General features: G+C 46.0%; 7 protein-coding genes and 1 non-coding gene across 8 annotated transcripts; 3 read left to right on the plus strand and 5 right to left on the minus strand.

The window, feature by feature from the left end:
• Positions 1-121: 121 nt before the first annotated feature.
• Positions 122-3,046, minus strand: F4812DRAFT_426530 (carbamoyl-phosphate synthase L chain, ATP binding domain-containing protein). Its single transcript, XM_047934029.1, has 3 exons — positions 873-3,046; positions 729-807; positions 122-663 (listed from the first exon to the last, which is right to left on the minus strand). The coding sequence occupies exons 1-3, from the start codon at positions 2,873-2,875 to the stop codon at positions 607-609; spliced, it is 2,139 nt and encodes a 712-aa protein (XP_047790704.1). The 5' UTR covers positions 2,876-3,046; the 3' UTR covers positions 122-606.
• On the plus strand, positions 3,047-4,486 carry F4812DRAFT_426533 (uncharacterized protein). The gene is made up of 3 exons (XM_047934030.1): positions 3,047-3,546; positions 3,629-3,803; positions 3,950-4,486. Exons 1-3 carry the CDS (start codon positions 3,439-3,441, stop codon positions 4,408-4,410), a joined length of 744 nt encoding a protein of 247 aa, XP_047790705.1. The 5' UTR covers positions 3,047-3,438; the 3' UTR covers positions 4,411-4,486.
• F4812DRAFT_426536 (ribosomal protein S16, mitochondrial) lies at positions 4,487-5,937 on the minus strand. Its single transcript, XM_047934031.1, has 4 exons — positions 5,664-5,937; positions 5,405-5,585; positions 4,715-5,317; positions 4,487-4,641 (listed from the first exon to the last, which is right to left on the minus strand). The coding sequence occupies exons 1-3, from the start codon at positions 5,738-5,740 to the stop codon at positions 5,213-5,215; spliced, it is 363 nt and encodes a 120-aa protein (XP_047790706.1). The 5' UTR covers positions 5,741-5,937; the 3' UTR covers positions 4,487-4,641; positions 4,715-5,212.
• An 83-nt stretch (positions 5,938-6,020) lies between these two features.
• Positions 6,021-8,135, plus strand: F4812DRAFT_426545 (YjeF N-terminal domain-like protein). Its single transcript, XM_047934032.1, has 6 exons — positions 6,021-6,215; positions 6,284-6,392; positions 6,452-6,517; positions 6,592-6,686; positions 6,953-7,049; positions 7,100-8,135. The coding sequence occupies exons 1-6, from the start codon at positions 6,204-6,206 to the stop codon at positions 7,417-7,419; spliced, it is 699 nt and encodes a 232-aa protein (XP_047790707.1). The 5' UTR covers positions 6,021-6,203; the 3' UTR covers positions 7,420-8,135.
• On the minus strand, positions 7,230-8,135 carry F4812DRAFT_426563 (uncharacterized protein). The gene is made up of 2 exons (XM_047934033.1): positions 7,381-8,135; positions 7,230-7,252 (listed from the first exon to the last, which is right to left on the minus strand). Exon 1 carries the CDS (start codon positions 7,859-7,861, stop codon positions 7,562-7,564), a length of 300 nt encoding a protein of 99 aa, XP_047790708.1. The 5' UTR covers positions 7,862-8,135; the 3' UTR covers positions 7,230-7,252; positions 7,381-7,561.
• Positions 8,136-11,290: 3,155 nt separating this feature from the next.
• On the minus strand, positions 11,291-13,663 carry F4812DRAFT_365283 (uncharacterized protein). The gene has a single exon (XM_047931885.1). It carries the CDS (start codon positions 13,437-13,439, stop codon positions 11,946-11,948), a length of 1,494 nt encoding a protein of 497 aa, XP_047790709.1. The 5' UTR covers positions 13,440-13,663; the 3' UTR covers positions 11,291-11,945.
• Positions 13,664-14,860: 1,197 nt separating this feature from the next.
• F4812DRAFT_t79 lies at positions 14,861-14,954 on the minus strand. Its single transcript has one exon. It is a non-coding gene; the product is annotated as a tRNA-Glu (tRNA).
• Positions 14,955-16,951: 1,997 nt separating this feature from the next.
• On the plus strand, positions 16,952-18,787 carry F4812DRAFT_426568 (uncharacterized protein). The gene is made up of 7 exons (XM_047934034.1): positions 16,952-17,309; positions 17,363-17,445; positions 17,524-17,665; positions 17,724-17,759; positions 17,820-18,285; positions 18,357-18,497; positions 18,563-18,787. The coding sequence occupies exons 1-7, from the start codon at positions 17,226-17,228 to the stop codon at positions 18,601-18,603; spliced, it is 993 nt and encodes a 330-aa protein (XP_047790710.1). The 5' UTR covers positions 16,952-17,225; the 3' UTR covers positions 18,604-18,787.
• Positions 18,788-18,985: the final 198 nt, after the last annotated feature.

Here is an 18,985-nt window from a genome sequence, read left to right on the forward strand (position 1 = left end):
ATAACAACACGAGGCATCATTAAAGTGTCTCTCACTTCTTTCTTGAAAGCGCCTAAGACGGATTTCGGTGTTATGCGGTTGCGCAGCAAGGGACTACCTAAGCTGGTTTAAATCTATTAGACCCCTATTTTCCTGAGACAAATATATATCTCTTATCTAAGCCAGCTGTTTTCAAGATTATCAATCTTTGACAGCCGACTTCTGAGACATAAATGAACTTTGTCTCTCACGTGTTTTAAGTTCCGTTTCTATTCTCACCCCCTTTTAGTGAATACCCTTAGAGCTCTTAGCGGAGGCGTTTTATACTCTCTCAATACTTTGGTACTGGGTGGGTAGGTAGGTTGGTACCTCATTGAGGACTTATTAGTACATCTTCCACGAAGACTAGAGGTATCTTAGGTACCAATATGGTCCATCTTCACATTTCAACCTGACGTTATGCCCATATAAATTTCCAGTAAACTTATTTCCGCTAGGGGATATGTATGTCATATCTATGGACTATATAATGCTTCTTCTAAACCAGAGAAAAACACAAAACATACATACTAGTATGTGGGACCTCTATCGACGATTTGTTGCTATATCCCCATCCTCACTTAAATATTACTCTGCGCCATCTTCCTCGAAGACGACTAATACCGTGCCGGCTTTACACTTATCCTTTACATCAAGTTAGCAAATCGTAAGACTTAAGAACCTCGCGGTCAGATCGCGCAAACACTTACCCCTTCTTTGTGAGCGAGTCTCTTGATGACGCCATCCTGCGGTGATCGAATGACTGTCTCCATCTTCATGGATTCGATGCTAGGCGTGATGGTGAGTGAGCACACCGCTAAATCGTCTTATCGGAAATGGGAAAGGTAACTTACACAACGAGAGGAGCCCCCTTGGAAACCCTGTGACCTTCTTTAACTTCAACCTTGAGGATTTTGCAAGGCATCGGGGCCGCAACTGAGCCTATGACCTCTTTCAGTCCCAAGGCTTTCTTGTACCATGTAGGAGACACTAGTGCTAATTCCGTCTTCGTCCCGAGCTGGAATATCGTAATCTTGTTATCATTATTGGGATCTTGGACAACTGTCGTCTCTAACCGCGTATGGGGGAAGTAGGTAATCAGCCTAGTCTTCTCCGAGCTCGACACGGGCGAAGACACGAGATCTTCGAAGACTTGAGAATCCTCGTTCTTTCGCGAGACCCGAGCGTCGAATAAACTATTACCTTTTTGGGTTATGCTAACAGTCACTATTTCCCCTTCCTTCTGATCTAATACGTCAAGGGACTTGAAGGAGAATATCCGTTCGCTGCTGTTCGAGCCAAAGCCGAGGGCTTCTCCATGAGGTTGAACAGTTTCCGCTGGCCGAGAGGCGAATGCACTAAGCGCTGCTTGCACGTATACTTCGGGTTTGATAACCACAGGATCGAGAAGCTCCTCTTTCCATTTTTCGATAAAGCCTGTCTCAACATCTCCTTCTATGAACGCCGGAGACCTGCACAAACGCTTCAAGAACTCGATGTTGGTGCTCAAACCGACGACTTCATAGTCGCGTAGAGCAAGCTCCATCTTCCTGATAGCAGTTTCGCGGTCCCTACCCCTGACAATGAGTTTTGCGATCATCCCATCGTAGGCTTCCGTAACGGTATCGCCCTCAATAAATCCAGCATCGATTCGGACGTCTTCATTAACTTTGGGAGTTTTTAAATGGACAAGCTGTCCGGAATCAGGTAAGAACCCCTTTTCGGGGCTCTCGGCGTATATCCTTGCTTCGATGGCTGCGCCTCTTTCGTGAATTCTATCCATAATTTCTTTCTGGGTCAACGGGAGCCTCTCCCCCGCAGCAATACGGAATTGCCATTCCACTAGATCCGTCCCCGTGATCATCTCGCTAACGGGATGTTCAACTTGGAGTCGCGTGTTCATTTCCATAAAATAAAAGTCGCCCGTATCTTTGTCGAAGATGAATTCTACTGTTCCCGCGCCGACGTAGCCTACTGCTAAAGCTGCCGTCTTGGCCTTTTCCCACAGATCTAGTCTTGTGACATCGTCTAAATCGGGCGCCGGCGACTCTTCTAATATCTTTTGGTGGCGGCGCTGTACGCTGCAGTCTCGTTCCCCGAGAGCGACACAGTTGCCGTGCTTGTCCGCGAAAACTTGGACTTCGACGTGCCTTGGCCGTACGATGTACTTCTCAACCAGCATAACCTCACCGCCCTCTCCGAACGAAGCCCTGGCCTCTGCTCTTGCACTTTTCAGCTGTTGGATAAACTCGCTTTCTTCCATTACAATCCTCATGCCTTTACCTCCGCCTCCCTTTACGCTCTTTAGCAAGACGGGAAACTCGATCTCCTTCGCATACTGCAGCAGTTCTGTTTCGCCCTGCTCACTGCCATGATACCCAGGAACGCATGGTATGCCAGCTTTAGTCATAATCTCCTTACTTCGGGCTTTGTCTCCCATGTCGGCCATAGCCTGAGCAGGTGGACCAACAAACACGATCCCCTCTTGCTCACACCTCTGGGCAAAAGCGGAGTTCTCGGATAAGAAGCCATAACCGGGATGCAGAGCCTGGATACCGTGCTGCTTCGCCAATCTCACTATCCTCTCTCCATCAAGATACCCATTAGCGGCACCGAGGCTGATGGAATGTGGCGAGCACGAGGCATGTTGTGCGGAGGCGTCAAGATCAGTATATAATGTAGTAGTCTTTATACCGAGGCGTTCGGCTGTTTTATGTATTCTCAACGCAATCTCACCGCGATTCGCGATTAATAGCGATGTTATGGGAGTTATATGAGGTTGTAATGAAGAACTAGCTGAAGAGAGGTAACGAGGGAAAGGACCTCGGCGGAGATGTCTTGGCTTAATTGACCGCATCCTTCAATATGAGTTTAGAATAACTAGAAAGTAACAAGGGGTAACTACCTAGGTAACTAGTAGTGTCTTTTGGCTTATAATTCATGAGGCAATTATGAAAAAGTGAAAGGTTTATTGAGATATGGAAGAACTATATGGACATATGTTAAGATGAAGGATAAGAAGGAAAGAGGTCAACAACCCCCAAGGTCTTCGTCGATTCCATCTTTGCTGTTGTTCGAGGTAAGATGAAATGAAAGCCGTAAGTAAGCGGGCCCACCCCCGCGAAAAGCCGCGGGTTCTAAAAGGCAAACCCTGGGGTCGGTTAGTCTACTAAGTACCTAGGTACCTCTTATGTACATTGGCCCAAGCTTTTTTTTTACAGCTCCAGCCTCAGTGGGTTAGTAATTTCCAGGGGTTCAGCCCCGACTCCAACGTCATCATGAGAGATCTGATAGGGATCTGATAGGGATCTGATAGGATCGATAAGCGTCGGTTGCTGATACGATCATAATTTTGAACCCCTCCATCGTCAAACCACTTTCACGCGACCAAGATCTCCATATCCCACATTTACCGACGCGATGGATCAGATATCTCTTAACCACGAGGCATCCGCTGGCGACACCCATAAACAATTGGTTACGTCGCTTCCCCCGGAAGTTGTCCAATGCCTCGAAAATGCCCGCTTTGTAGGTCCCCCTTGCCAATCCCCTTTCCCAATGATGTTTTTGGACCCTCCCCCGGCCGCTAACTCTCGAACCCCCGGTAAAGCTTCACCTGGCGACATGTACCGACAACCAACCGCACGTGTCGCTAATGAACTACACGTACATCCCCTCGTCGCAATACTCCTCCGCGCCGGTCATCGTCATGACAACGAACCCGTCGTCCAAGAAGACCAATAACCTAGTGGTCAACCCCAACGTCTCCCTATTAGTTCACGACTGTAAGCCGGTTCCTGCTCCGCTACACCACGCTTACCCTATAATCATCGTCGAGGAATTCGCATCAGCGTCAGCATCAGCATCATTATCTATTATCATTATAGGAATAAACAAAGCAACTAGTAACTGACAACTTAACAACCCGCAGGGGTATCGCATAGACCGCCGACCCAAGGCCGGCGAATGTCCGGCGGCTCGCCGGGCCCGGAGAGCCGATCGAGCCTGGCGTCGCTGCTGCTGAACCTGAACACGAGCGCGATATCGAGCATCAGCGCGACGATCAACGGGACGGCGGAGCTGGTGGCGCCGGGCTCGGCGGAGGAGGAGTTCTACCGTGGGCAGCACCTCGAGAACAACACGTTCGACTCCGAAGGGGGGAGTGGCGGCGGCGGTGGTGGTTTTGCTGCTGCGTTCAACGGGGGTTTAACGCGGGAGGCGAGGGAAGACGGCGGGAGGGAGTGCTTCGTCGCGGGCGAGGAGGTCCGCGTTATACTGGTGCATATCAAGGATATACGGACGAGCGATTGGAAGGGCAGCGTGAAGGACTGGGTCTTGGTTCCGGATGAGAACCCGGCGCCGACCGTCAATGGTGTGGGAGCTGGTCGGTGAGTACTGTTAGGTAGGTAAGTACCTAGGTACCATCTATTCCGTAGAGCCGAATGTTTTTTTTTTAAGCGGGAATTATCTTGTAAAATTGTTGTATCTATTGAGGTTCTTGGAGTTTTTAGTGGTTGAGTACCGGTCCTCACGTAAATAGGATCGATCTATGTCTCACAACGTGCAAACATCTAACCTGGTTCCTGTCGATCAAGACTGAAATCGAGGGATGGCAGATAGGTTCTTCCTATTAGCACACTCTGGGTTGATGACCGCGTTTTGAATCAGGTAGGTATGCAGACAAATGTAAACGTACTACAATATACCTGTAATGAAATCCATATTTTTCCACGTCGAGCAAGACAACCTGAGTACCAAGCCACTTGCCCTCCTATCTTCGCAATTGAATGTTATAACGAACTGGAAGCCGAGGAAGTGGATTATTCGCACATACAACGTCTTATACCTAACGTCTTGTCATGACTAACCTTATAAAAATTCAGTCCGGGAAGAGATGTACTTAGTTCATAGTTTTTGTTATTTTATACTAATATTTGGTAGGCATAATGCCCGAGATGGTGATAGTCATGCAGTCTTCGAAGACTTATCGAAGCGTGAGCCCTCCTGCTTCCTAATATATACATGCTAGGTCGGGCAGCCGTTTCGGCAGACATATCCTGAATCTAAGAGCCTGACCTTGTTTGTTAATTAAACAACGCGAGGTCGTATCATTCGGCGCTAGATGCTTCCTGCACTTATCGACGCTTTAATGTGATATGAAGTTTCAAGAGCGCAAACTGCTCTATAATACGGTCTAGTTCGTTGCATCTTGAGGCTTTGAACCGTCTTGAAGCTCTTTCGGCATGGGAGGTGGAGTCCGAGGCTCGGTATTTCGGTACTTTGGTTCAATTATACCCAGCTAAAGAGTGGTTAGCATACAATTTATGCGCCTGCATCCTAGTGAAGGGGAAGTACGAATCGAAGGAAAATAAAAATTGTCTCGTACCATTGATAATAACCTCCAAACGGTCTCTGTCGGTTGCGCACCAACACCGATCCAGTATTTAGCTCTTAATGTGTCCAGTTTGATGTCTTTGTGCAATTTTCCCGAATCGTCATATGGGTCGGGCTTGGGAATTGGGTCATATGTGCCAATGACCTCGAGCGGCCTGCTATTTCGTGCCGTTCTATTTCGATGATGGAGTTGATTAGCTCTATATTCGACCGAGAACAAATTCATAGTAAAATATAAAAATGAAACCAACCTAGCATGTGCGACGACTATGTTGTAGAAAGGAGCGTTCCTGCGCCCGAAACGCGCAAGTCGAATCTTTACCACCATCCTTGTCGCAAGGTCGATTGGTAATACCCTCAGGTCGATAACAATTAATATGCCCCGAACTACCTACTTTATTGAATTTATGGTTGTTCGCGCCCGTTGGAATTGAAGGTGGATTTCGGGCACTTGATGATTTTGACGGATATGGAGCCTGTTTTCTCCGCCGTGACCAATCGGAGTAAGGTACATGATTACCTAAGTCAGTCAATCGTATGGCTGGGCACTTACACCAGTTGAAAGCCAATTAAGATGGCAGCTACCCGTTCCCCCGTCCCCCAGTGATGTCAGCCAGGTCAGTCGATCAACTAAATTCCTAAATTCTAATCTTGGAAAGTCGTACTTCTTTGAATAGCTTTCCGAATTTCCTCCTCCTTCTCCTCAAATTATTTTTCTCAAGTTTATCTCTTTAAGTCAATCTCTCATCACCTTTCCCATTCATCCAAACATTAATATCTAATAGGTAACCATGGCATTCAAGGTAAGCTTAGCCTATTACATGTACGTAATTATCCCGTTATTTCTACGGATTGACTTACACGATCATAGACCTTATCGGCGAAAGCTGCTGCTGCTCTGGATAAAGAGCTTATGAGCACCGGAGCTTTTTCAATTGATCAGCTTATGGAGCTGGCCGGCTTATCAGTTTCGCAAGTCGGTACGCGGTTTAAGCAAAGCCTGCTACTTGCCGTTGGCTAGCTAATAGCCTTTCCTCAGTGTATCGAGTGCATCCTCTAAGTAAAGGCAACAGGGTGCTCGTAGCTTGTGGTCCTGGTAACAATGGTAAGTACCTAACCTAGGTCCCACGTAATCCTGTAAAGCCACCTTCCGTAATGCAATGTTCTAATGCGTCAAAGGTGGTGATGGTCTTGTTGCAGCTCGTCATCTTCGTCATTACGGGTATCAGCCAGCTATCTACTATCCAAAAAGAAGCAAAAATGAACTCTACCAGGTATGCTAGATATCGTATACTATCTTGAAACCGCTTTCTAGTACCACAGTACCACCCCGCAGTTGATTATTTACTACCTTCTATTTCCCCTGACTCGTCTTTTTCTATACCACAATCGCCCTCCCTTATCCTCCTTTCTCTCCTCTCTATTTCATTATTGCCCATACAACCTTTGGCCATGAGCCACTGCGTTGGTATCCTTATCTATCGCTCTGCTAAGAAGAGTTAACCCAATGGTTGAAACGCTAATCTTCACATCATCCCAGCGACTTGCCAAACAGTTGGAAGATCTTGAGGTACCGTTCGTGGAGGATTTTCCAGCGGCTATTAAGTCGACGGATCACATTGTAGATGCAGTTTTCGGTAAGTATAATGGTCGTGATTCGGATATGTTGGACTCATCCATGAGCAAGGTTTCAGCTTCTCGGGCGAAATTCGTGAACCCTTTCCAGCGGTGATTCGAGCTTTAGAGGAAACCAAGCTTCCCGTGACCTCTGTCGACGTACCGTCATCCTGGGATGTCGAAACTGGGCCACCGGAATCTGGCTTGGGGAGCAAATTCAACCCTGATTTCTTGATCAGTCTAACAGCTCCCAAGCCATTGGTTAAATACTTCAAGGGACGACATTTTATAGGCGGCCGGCAAGTATTCTCTTGTGCCATGGAAAAAGAAAGGGTCGTGTGGCTGACTTACTCGCAGCTTTGTTTCCCCAGCAATTGCCAAGAAATATGATTTCGAAGTTCCAGAGTATCAAGGAATTGACCAAATTGTTGAGGTCGGTACCGGAGGAGAAAGGCTCTGATTGCCGAGATTTGATCCAGAGTGCTTTTCCAAGCTGGAACCGTCGGCTTGTCGAAAAAGCACATCCAGTGTGTCAACTGACATTGCAACCGCCCGTGCGACTGTAAGGACAAACTGGACTGGGGCATCTTCCTTCTTGCATATCTTCGTTCTCTTCGGCTATTCCCCTAGGGCACCGTAACAATGGAGGATGATAGTCTTTGCAAAACTCGACATATACAAGATATTGTTTCCCGCAGACAGGGCACTCCGCGGTGTGCTCAGTGCACATTAAAATTAAAGGCTGGGTCTTTGCCCCGAATCGCAAAGAACACGGGAATATGGAGCGTCCCTGGAAGGACGACTGTCTCGACGACAACTGTTGATTTGGCATACCATCCGTATAAACGTGGCTAATTAGTATCTGGTGTGGCTTTCGAGTACAGAAATAGGACACAAACGCCTATAAGAGTATTATTGTAATACGACGTCTGGTATCGCCACCACCGAACCAGAAAAGTACATTTGACCACTGATGAGCTACTGATGAAACCCCTGTGGCAATTGCAGGTCATGGGGATACGTAACTGGCAACCCCTAGAATTGTACAAGAAGGGGAATTGTCATTTCTGTTTATTCAAGCAGTTCATGTTAACTGCCTGCCTTAGGTACCCTTCTTAATTTTTCGTGCTTGTCTAATCCAACAGACAGCTAAACCGGGGCATGCTAACTGCTCAGTAGTGAGCCCGGAGCAAATGCTCCGTGTCGCATGTGATTGGTCAATACGGAGCTGCGACGCTTACCTTGTTAGTGGTCCCAGCGAACAGCACACATTTTCTCCTCGGGCTTCGACCGCAGTCAGGTGATTGCTTGCGGATTCTAGATTAGTTCGACCGATATACCGTTTTTACATGGATGAGCTTGATAATTCCTACAAGGAAATTTTAAGGTTAACATTAAAGCTCCTAACTGCTGATTCCCGTCAAGCGGGAGCACCGCCTCGGGGGGGAGGGGGCCTTAGTGTAAGTTCGTGATGCTTACACTATTTGCTATAGGTAGTACAAAGGATTTAGCGACGATCGGCAGAAGGATGCGTGTATGGCCTTACTGGCCCGTCACCGTTAATTAGAAGCTCTCTTTAGGCCACGGGCACTAAGCTACAAGCTTGATAGCGTTCCCGGATAGGCGAAGGGGTCAAAGTCAATACCCTGCATCTCTCGCAAGACATTCTATTCGATATTCCAGTACCGACACTGTGGCGCCTGTGATACACATTAGCTTGCCGCAGTATTGATCTGAGAACCCCCCCTTCGCCTAGGATATACACAGTAGGGAAAGAAAGGGGAACGCAACGTTTCGAGAATGATCAAATCCCCCACTTTCGCATCTATGCATCTTGGCCTCTCGGGACGTTCCCACACGATCTCCACGATCCGCATTAGAAACATACATGTGTACTCTACAGTGCACTCTGCATGTGTGTAATTAACGCTATCCCCACCCTAGATGTTCTTTTCCAGTGTCCAGTGTATAGCTGTCAACTCGACCCAAACCGAAGGAGTGAGCTTAATGCCCAACCGTCCCGCTGAGTGCAACTGTAGAGACTTGTATCCCCGCTGCGTTTTACACGAACCGCCGGGGCTACTACTAATCAAATAGCGGCTTTAAAGCGGTCGGAATGAATGCCAAGCTAGGGGCGTTTCACCCGCTCGCTAGGTAGGTAACAACAAATATCGAAATCCTGTCCACTCTAGGTTCTCGTTACCCAACCCTCTCTAGAAGCTCCAATTTCTTCATTTCCATGAATACCACCAACGTCGAGCTCGTCAAAATAACACGCTGTTTGTTGATCCTGATCTCATCAGTACGCGATTCCTCGCCAGTCATCGAGATTTGCTTTTATCTCAATATGACATCGTATGCGTCGCGGCCTTCTACCTTTTGACCAGTATTAGCTACATCTTTCGTCATTATACTTTGCCATTCCTCCTGCCTCCTACTAAGTGGGCTCGGTTAATAAGGTAGATATTCTACGTATGGTCGCGTCGAGCAGGTGGACCAGCTCTTAGACCCCTGGTCGGTGAGAAGGTGTGGAGAGTCCCACATCTTAAGGCGTTAGGGCTCAGATGGGACTCCTTGATAGACCATTGGCGCTCGATGGCGCGTGGGATCTGGGATCGACTTACGCTCTAAGGGTTTTAGAAGATTCCCAAGCTGCGAACCCTGAGCAGCCGAGCTAGAGCTAATATCAAGCTGGGGAGCTATGACTAGCCTAACCAAAAGTTTGCGATCATGGGAAAGGGCCGAATTAGCCTCTCTCACCAGGCCTTGGAACAACAAAAATTATCTCCTTTCGCCACAGCGGCTCTTAGACACGGATGGTATTCTCTACGGCCTGATTACAGCGAAATGCTATACTAATGTCGAGCTATAGCTGTTCTAAGGAGCGGCGTCGTATGCCGTATGTCGCATGTCGCATGTTGCACGTCACATATTGCATTGCGTTCGTCAATCACATGGCAATACACTAGCAAGATTTAAACATCAACGACAATCGCACCCCCTTTACGGATTTACATGTACGTTGAGTAATTAGGCGATCCCGAGCTGACGGTAGCCTTTAGTGTCAGGGTGTTCCTGACAGTAGGCTAGTTTCCGCTCGGAATAGGCCAGAGCTCGAGAGGATTTGTTCGGGAACATTCGCCACTCTTCTCGCGCCCACCAACGAATCCCTGTTTCTTCAAGATGGGGGCTTACGCTAAAGCGGCTATGCACCGCCCGGATCGTCAGGTCTTATTAAGCCATGATGTGGCTGAAGGACACTTGCATTGTCACATGACCCCGCTAGTCGGCTCAATCCCAACTTCATCCTTGGTTTTTTTTGGCTTTTTTTGTCAATCTCGGCGTCTCCCCCCCCCCCTTTCTTTTTGCCACTCTTCAACAACAGCTTTACGAGGCCGAACGCGAACATACTGGATCTTGGTGGAGGCATTTAGAAATATCATACGGAATTCGCCCACCAGGAGGCAATTTGAATACGAGCTCTCCTCTTTTTTTTCTTTTTTTTCTTTTCTTTTTTTTAACATACTCTCAGCCACCTTTCCTGTACGACGTACGTACGTATACCGCATCCATCATCATTCATTATCCAAAAAACAAAAGTCGTGATAGCTCGGCACTCCGGAATATTAATGACATAACCGCTAGGTTAGGTAGTCTATCTCCCTGTCTCCCATCCACCTTGCCGGACGCCGACGCGCTACTTGTTTCGCAATAACATCTATCTCACCTAGTGTACCTTATCTATACACCACTTACTACTTACCTACAATTAGACCCAGCCCTATCTAAGCCTGATTAAGAGGTACGTAACCTAATATCCTGACAGCTGCCTAATGCTACATAGGGGGATGGGGGTGCAAACAAGGCAATTCGGGATGAGACGTTAGCAGGTCCCTAGGCACCTACGGCACACGTGTTATATTCGCCTCTTTTTTCTCCTCCTCTACCTATTTTGAGACATACATATTTTTTCCTGTGGCGTAACCGGCAACTTATTCCGTCTAGACGTACTTCTGCACATAATAGCGTATGGTTGTTCCTGTGGCAAAGTCGTTAGTTATGTACCTAACGCCGCGATATGTCAGTCTCGTTTTGAAGCTCATTTTCAAGCTTACTCGGCTAAGTCGGGGAGAAATCGCCTAATACACTATAGAAGAAACAAGACAGGTTGCGATGATCTCTTCCCATACTAGGCTACTAGCTAAGACGCCATCTATTGTAGAAGAGCTTCCTCATCTATGACGGTTTGACTTGTGATAGCTTAATAATATCTTCAACTGAAGCTGCATAACAGTTACTAGTATGGTAAGATCTGTAAATAAGCAGGCAAATCGAGAGAACATGCAGACGTCTCTCTTTTTTCCCCTTCTTTTTTTCTTCTCCCACACCTAGGTATCCGAGCGATAACTAGGTAGTTCTACAAAACAATACGGATACCGAGTACTAACCACACTCGGTGCGTCGAAATGGCCTCATTCTAACGGTCACCCTCTCCACTTGGGCAACTCTCTTATCTCGTTTTGCCTGAGTCTCTTGCCCGTCTCTTCTTCAGCAGTGTATCTAGCATTAAGCATGTAGTAGAGACAACTACGCCCGGAGCAAATCTTCCATCTGCCTTGACTCCTTTTCAGTAGGTAGTCTGGGCACGGTAACAGCAACTGAATCGAGACTCAGAAAACCCCTGCGTGGGATCAGCTGAGACTCCACAACATCCCACGAAAAATGCCTTAGTGGCCGATGAGCTGCAGAGAATGCGATGGTATATCATTTTGCGGTAGCGAGAAGATGTATAGAGACATCGACGACTTCCACCGGAGGTAAAACTCCAGAGTCTAGACTGGACCTTCAACTTGTGTACCAGATGTGCCAATCTGGCCTTTTCTCCTTTGTTATGCGCTGAGGGAGAAGGAATACCGTTAGGAAGATGTATTTGGCAAAGCTTTACTTCCTGTACTGCTGCTGAGCGCGTCTCGGTAGGATAGTGTTGGCACTCGGATTTGGTGATGCACCGGCATCTGTTCTGACTTTTGCTCCAACTTTGGCGCCGGGACAGGAGCCAGCTCAGACTTTGGCATAGGCTGGAACTGGAGCTGTTGTCTTGATTTTCGCTTTGGTTTGGAGTTTGGCTTAGACTTTGATTCTGGCTTCGATTCTGGCTTTGGTTCTGGCTTTGGCTCTGGCTCTGGCTTTGGCTTTGATTTTGGCTGAGATTCTTCTGACAGGGGCTTCAGCTTTGCTCCTTGCTCTAATCTTGGCAGTTGCTTTTCCTCCTGCCTTCTCTTTTTTGCTTCTTTCAATCTTTGCTTCCGGCTCTTCTTATTCTTCTTTGGAGGTGAGTCCTTTGATTCCTCTGACGTGGAATTCCTGTCATTCTGCTCTTCCTGACCCTCGATCTGACCAACAGAAGGACGTTGTGGGTGAGTAGTAGTAATAGCCTGGGGTAAAGAATCGTCAGTGGCTGGTTTCTTTGGTTCAGGATATTGATCACTCACAGTCTTCTTCTCTTGCTCATTCTCATCGGACCCAATGTTAGATGGCAGCGAGAAAGTCATTGAACCGAAAACTATAACAGGATGATTCACATCATCGGGTTCAACTTTAGGAATTCTAACAACAATGGGACCGTCTAGAGTGGAAGGTATCGGGAAAAGACCTTCGTTTTGCTCATCGGCATCTTGCATAGCATCACTTGGGGTCACGTCGTTACCCTGCCCCCACGAGGAATGCAGTACTCCTTCCGATGATAAACGGGATGAAATTGACCAAGGTGATGATGATACTTCCTGGTCGCTCTGTACATCCCGACGAGCTTTTCTATTTTGCCGATGACGAATTCTTCTGTTAGCTCTGCCCCTGAATTGATCGTTGACAGGAAATGGGCTTGGGATCTGTGTAGGAAACTGGAGATATGGCTGATTTGTCATATCCACTAGGTTTGCCGGCTGGTGGCTGGTTGCGTTAATTGGAAACCGCTCAGATGAGGTGACGTGAAACGAAGGTACGATCTGGGGGGGAGACAAATAACGTGTAAAGTGGTCTCTAGTTGACTGGCTGGTTAGGGCTGGGTGCTGTGAATCAAAAGGGTGGATTGTTGTCGGGCCATGGAAACCCATCAGCCAACTGCTGAATACGGAAAGGGCGACATCGTCCCGGTCGGTTCTTGCCGAAACCCTGATCATCCCCTCTAGACTCGCAAGACTCTCCAGGAACTCTGGAGTCCTTGAAAGCAGGGGGGAACCGCGATGATCCACATTAGCGCAGAAGTAGCAGTAACGGGATGCGATATGTCTTTCGCAACGTGTGGAAGCTGGGCAGGCAGGTGCTCCAGGAGGCACATCATTACAAAAGAAGTTAATCGCGACGTAGGCATCCTCACATACACAACAAAGCCAGCGCTCCAGTTGACACATTTTGGTTGTCGGTAAAAAGAATGTAGTTAAAATATGTCTGGGGTTGTGTTCAAGATCTTTATCCTGTCGGGTTGTTACGTGAACAATTTCAAGGATCTTTCTTTTCAGGGGTGAGGATACTTGGATATCATATATGGTATATCGAATGCCGAATGAAGATATTGATAAAGGTACAAAGCTCAGGAGAAGAAGAAGAAGAAGAAGAAGAAGAAGAAGAAGGAAAGGGGGAGGGGGGGGGAGGGGAAAGAAATTAAATAATGATTGGTCCAGTGGGAATGTAGGAAAACAGTTACATTATCTCGCGACTGCCTACACACGAGGAAGCGACGCTTATTCACGTTCTTGCACTTTGTTCTACCATACTCGAGCTGTTTGGCAACTCATAGTTTGTTTGGTACTTGGAATGGGTACCTCAAAAGGGGCTATCGCGTAGCTGTGTACCTACCTTAGGTAGGTAGCTATAGCTGTGTAGCGCCATGCAGGCACGACTTATTAGGCTAAGCGAGTGACTAAAATGGATATTGACTTAATATTTCCAACGTTTTGAGCTGATATTCAAGAAGTTACGGAGAGGTGATAGGCAAGACCGAAAGTAGGTAACCTCCAGTTACTCTACCTCATACCTACTACTTCTGACTCCTTCTGACTCCCTCTGAATCCCTCTAACTTAGGTAGGTACCTACCTGGATACCTCTTGACTTCCTCTCGATATGGGATCCCTTATGTACCTACCTTATGTTAGGTTAGGTTAGGTTAGGTAGATATCAGACTCGAAATCTGGGGCATATAATAAAACACACCCCAAGATCTAAGGATTATTTCTATCTACAATATCCAAAATAACAAATTCTTAATCCTATAACAATATGAACTTTCGAAATCTTTGTTCTTCTACTGAGAAGTACTTCTCCATCGTGATATATATATATATATATATATATAATGATAATCACTTTCCTTCTGCGTGGAATACAAATACCTTAGGTGCCTACATAAAACTATCTAGCTATAACTGTCACTGCTTCAACACTCAGATGAAGTGGCTGATTCGCGGACAAGAGAATCGAATATGTTTCGACGTGGAGGCTTTACCGCGCTTGTCGTGTTCATCATCACACTAAAAGCAAAATTAAGGGAAAGGAAAAGAAAACCCACAGATAGAGATCATGCGGATAGGATTTCGTCTTGAGCGGATACACACCTCACATAATCTTGGGAGTCTCATGTAGATGTAGACGAAACAAGTACCTAGAACTCTCTTGCCATTGAAAAAACACTGCCTTAGGTACCTATACACCTAGCAAAATTTTGAGACGCTATAGACCCGAGAGACATATAACCATACGTCAAACATGTTCACTGCAATACTCTACCTTAGATAAAAATTAATTCTTAAAAGGAGATAGGTTAAAAAAGGAAGACTCCGAATCGGGGAATCGAACCCCGGGCTTGACGGATCGGATCATAAGCTAGTATGATGAGAGCGTCAAATGTTAGCCACTACACCAATTCGGATTGTCTGAGATGAGTTGATGAAGTTTTTGTTGTGCTAATGGAAACTATATAGTCAATTTGCGTGCTGTGCCCCTAATCTTGTTAGCGTCCACGATAGATAGGCTAAGTCTACCTTAGCTACTGAATGTGGGCCATACAACCGGAAATATACCTTGATAGGTACCTAATTTAGGTTAAGAATGAATGGATACCGAGTAGGTAATGGATTGATCTACTATTCAGTTCCGCAAAATTTATTCACTTGGGGTATCTGGTGCGTGGATGACAGATGTGGTTGAACAATCTTTTCTGTCTCTTCTTAGCGACTCAAGTGAATAGAGATTTTTACCTAGGTGTTGTTTTCAACTGTTATCCTCTAATCTTAGTAAAGAATAATAATATTTAATTTATATTGAAGTAAGTTTCAATTCATGATTGTAACGTGTCTTGACTTTTGCGTTCCAAGTCTTCTCTATTGATGATTAAGGAGTTCCACGGTTTCTTACCTACCTCAGTGTCTATTGCGGGACTATAGTACAGCTTGGTAAGAAAGTGTTTGCAAGAAATACGGTATTTCACTTTAAGAAGTAGCCGATTATATCTAGACTGAGCGTTTAGAGATATAGGTATAGAATACACGGAAACTCCAAGTTACCCAAGCTACGAAACTCCGTAAGCGCGCGTATTGAATGCACCGTTCGTCATGAATGAGACATCTATAACCTAGTGCATAAGACTTCTCGTAACACGCCAGAGGAAACGGAAACAGCCTCTTGCTGGAAACAATATTACTCATAGACTGACTCTCTTGTAAGACTCTCTCAAGAACAAGCACCCAACGCGGCTATCTACTCATGGAGACGTGGACATTTTAGATTGGATGTAAACAACAAGTAATTGCCTAGTATAGTTGTACACTCGAATCATTCACTAGTATGGATAACGTCATGGTTGATCTCCGCCAGCGAAGGTAGGTCGTTTGAGGACTGCAAATTTGAGTTGAAAGTTTGCTCCGTGACAACATAAGAAGTAGCCAAGACAATAAATAGGATTAATAACGAAGGGGGCGGTGTCTTTCGAGAGCCGAACATTACTTACCTACAGAGAAGGAAATATAGGATAATAATCGATGGAAATATATGAGGTAGGTATAGGAAATTGGCATGACTACCTAGGTAGTTAATAGCTCATTCACATTGGTAATATTCCAACGACAAGGCTAATAATAGGTATGATGAAAAATCACACCAACTTTCTCACTGCATCTTGGAGGATTATGAGTTACCTAGGTACGAAGCCTCTATCAGTCCGTATTGAAGCAAAGGCGTAAACCCGATGCCAAAGGCCGACACCATACATAGTTGCCCGCAAGTTTTATCTTTTTTTTTCCCTGGCAATATTATCTATTGGGTGATATACGTGTTGTAATGTACGCAAGACTTTGACATAAGACTTCCCTCGTCGATAATGAGACTATTTGCATTAGCGCATAATTATACTATGCCCGTCGAATATTTCCCCAAAACGTTATCATCAAAAATAAAACTGTCAATCCCGAATTATGGGAGGTGGGATTCTACACGTAAGACTAATTAACTAAGTTGGATCATGACATCCCAATCCTAAGACTATACCAGCTATAGAAACAACATCGAGCTGAGCAAAAGACCTAACCTACGTAGTTTTGGGCTTTCCTAGGTTCAAATCTTGGATTAGGTATACCATAGCTGATTTTATTCGAGACTACATTGCCTATTCACTCGATAACTCGCAGTATGACTTCGATAGGCCATGGCTATGCAGAGAACAGAAATAGGTTATATTAGTAGAGAAGATAAGAAGCCTCTCTCTCCGGGGTGGTGGGCACGGGAGTCATACATAGTATAGCCCGAATGCAGAACGATGCTACCCCGAATCTCTTGGCGCCATAATAGTACTATATATGTAGTTGACATCTCCACCGCCCGCGCGTTTATGTATTATCAATCAAAAACGTCACTGTCGATTGACCCGGGGAGGGGAAATCGGACATCTTGCGACGGATAAGCTTGATAGGTGGTGCATAGCGCTAACGTAGTGCGATGATGGTTTGCGTTACCCCGGATGGGTGTAGTAGGCTATTGTATTTCCCCGCCGGTTGAGGGCATGTTAACTCTATCTGCCTCAGGATGAACTTTGTATTATTGTTCACGATCACCCATTTTATCCTTCGTAAATCTACTATTGCTGCTACTATTGCTGCTACTTGGTATTGTTGAATGATTGTTTAGCCTTACTTTGATATTAGCCGATATGGAGCTTCCCTTGAGAAAAGACTTGCGGCCAAAAGCTGGCGAGCCCGAAGACTCGGCGTGGATATGGGGAAGCGATGATGAGGTTAGTCTACTCCCACCTCGTATGAAAAAAAAGGTTGCTAACGCTATCTTAAGCTGGGCAGACTAAACCTGCAAACGCCAGAAAGAGTGAAGAAGGCACTGGAGACCATCTCTTCTGGGGAAGTCATCCCGCTCAAGTCAGTAACACATCCATATAAGATCCCAGGCAATGGTTAGCCTAGGGTATATAGACTTGTTCACTAATTCGTATATAGTCTCCCGTTCGACCAAGTCGCACCCCCCTGTTATGGGCGACAGGCTTTTAAACATTCAATCCATCCTCTGGGACAAGTTGGATTCGACGATGTTTATGATATAAACCCTCAAAGTACTTCTCAATGGGATGGATTCCGTCATGTAAGTTCGAACCAGGTATCCGGTGGGTTTCATGAGCACCATAACTAATCCAGCCCAGTTCTGTCACGTTCCCACAAGGCTATTTTATAACGGTGTAAGTATATTTACCACAACCACTTTACGTGTCACGTTAACCTAAACCTTGCCCATCCAGACTACTGCCGAGGATATTCAGGGCGCAAAAGCCTCAACTAAATGCGGAATGCAAGCGTTGGCGAAACGTGGCATCGCAGGCAGAGGCATACTGCTAGACTATGGCCGCTGGGCCGAGGCTAACAACATACAGCCGGTATACTACGATAACTTCAAAATTACCCATAGCGATCTTGTCAACGTGGCGCGGTCTCAGGGGATCGATCTGAGACCGGTCGCCCAAGGAGGCGATATCCAGATCGGAGACATCCTGGTGGTTAGATCTGGGTTTATAAAGAATGCAAACTCGCTCACGTATGAGAAGAGGGCTTCCCAACACCTGCGGAAGAATATATTCGGACCTGATGACGGACAGCGCTATATAGGCGTGGAACAGAGCGAGGAGATCCTCGACTTGCTGCACGATTCCTACATCTCGGCCGTAGCTAGCGACCATCCGGCATTTGAAGCGTGGCCATCCGAGAAAGGTACGTTGATATTGACGCCGTATAGAGATGGATAAGGGTGAGGATTACTGATACACCTCAATGTGTAATAGATTATTATCTTCACGAGAAGCTCTTGGCGCTCTGGGGGATTCCAATCGGTGAGCTTTGGGACCTCGACAGACTTGCAGAGAAGTTGGCCGAGAAGAAGCAGTGGACATTCTTCCTATCGAGTGCGCCTAACCACGTAAATGGTCTGTATTATCCTAAAGGCTTGGTCAAAACTGAAGGTTGGTTATTTACTAATGCGGGCTTATAGGTGGTATATCAAGCACCGCAAACGCTGTGGCTATCGTATGAGGTGGATAGGTGGATAGATTCTGTAGTGATACTGTCGCAAATAGTTTGAATAAATGTGAGAGAAAGCCTGAAAAGGGTTTCTTGATCAAATTATGCCCTGGCAGAATCGCGTCAAAAAAGATGCCCCCCAAGCTAGTACATAATATTCCAAAACATACTCTTATTTTCATTGCTAATAACGCTTTAGCAACATAACATATTAATTTAATATATTGTATACCCGCAGAATAATACTAAAGCTATCTTATAATGATTTTTTATATTAAATTGACCTAGAATTGACTTTTTTACATTTAAATGAAGTTGTAGTGGTATAATTGTATTTGGGTTTGGGATGGGGCATCTTTTTTGACGCCATTCTGCCTGGTAGTTCATCGTCTTA

This window comes from Daldinia caldariorum (genome assembly GCF_022478825.1).
Source record: "Daldinia caldariorum strain CBS 122874 unplaced genomic scaffold F4812scaffold_7, whole genome shotgun sequence".
NCBI lineage: Eukaryota > Fungi > Ascomycota > Sordariomycetes > Xylariales > Hypoxylaceae > Daldinia > Daldinia caldariorum.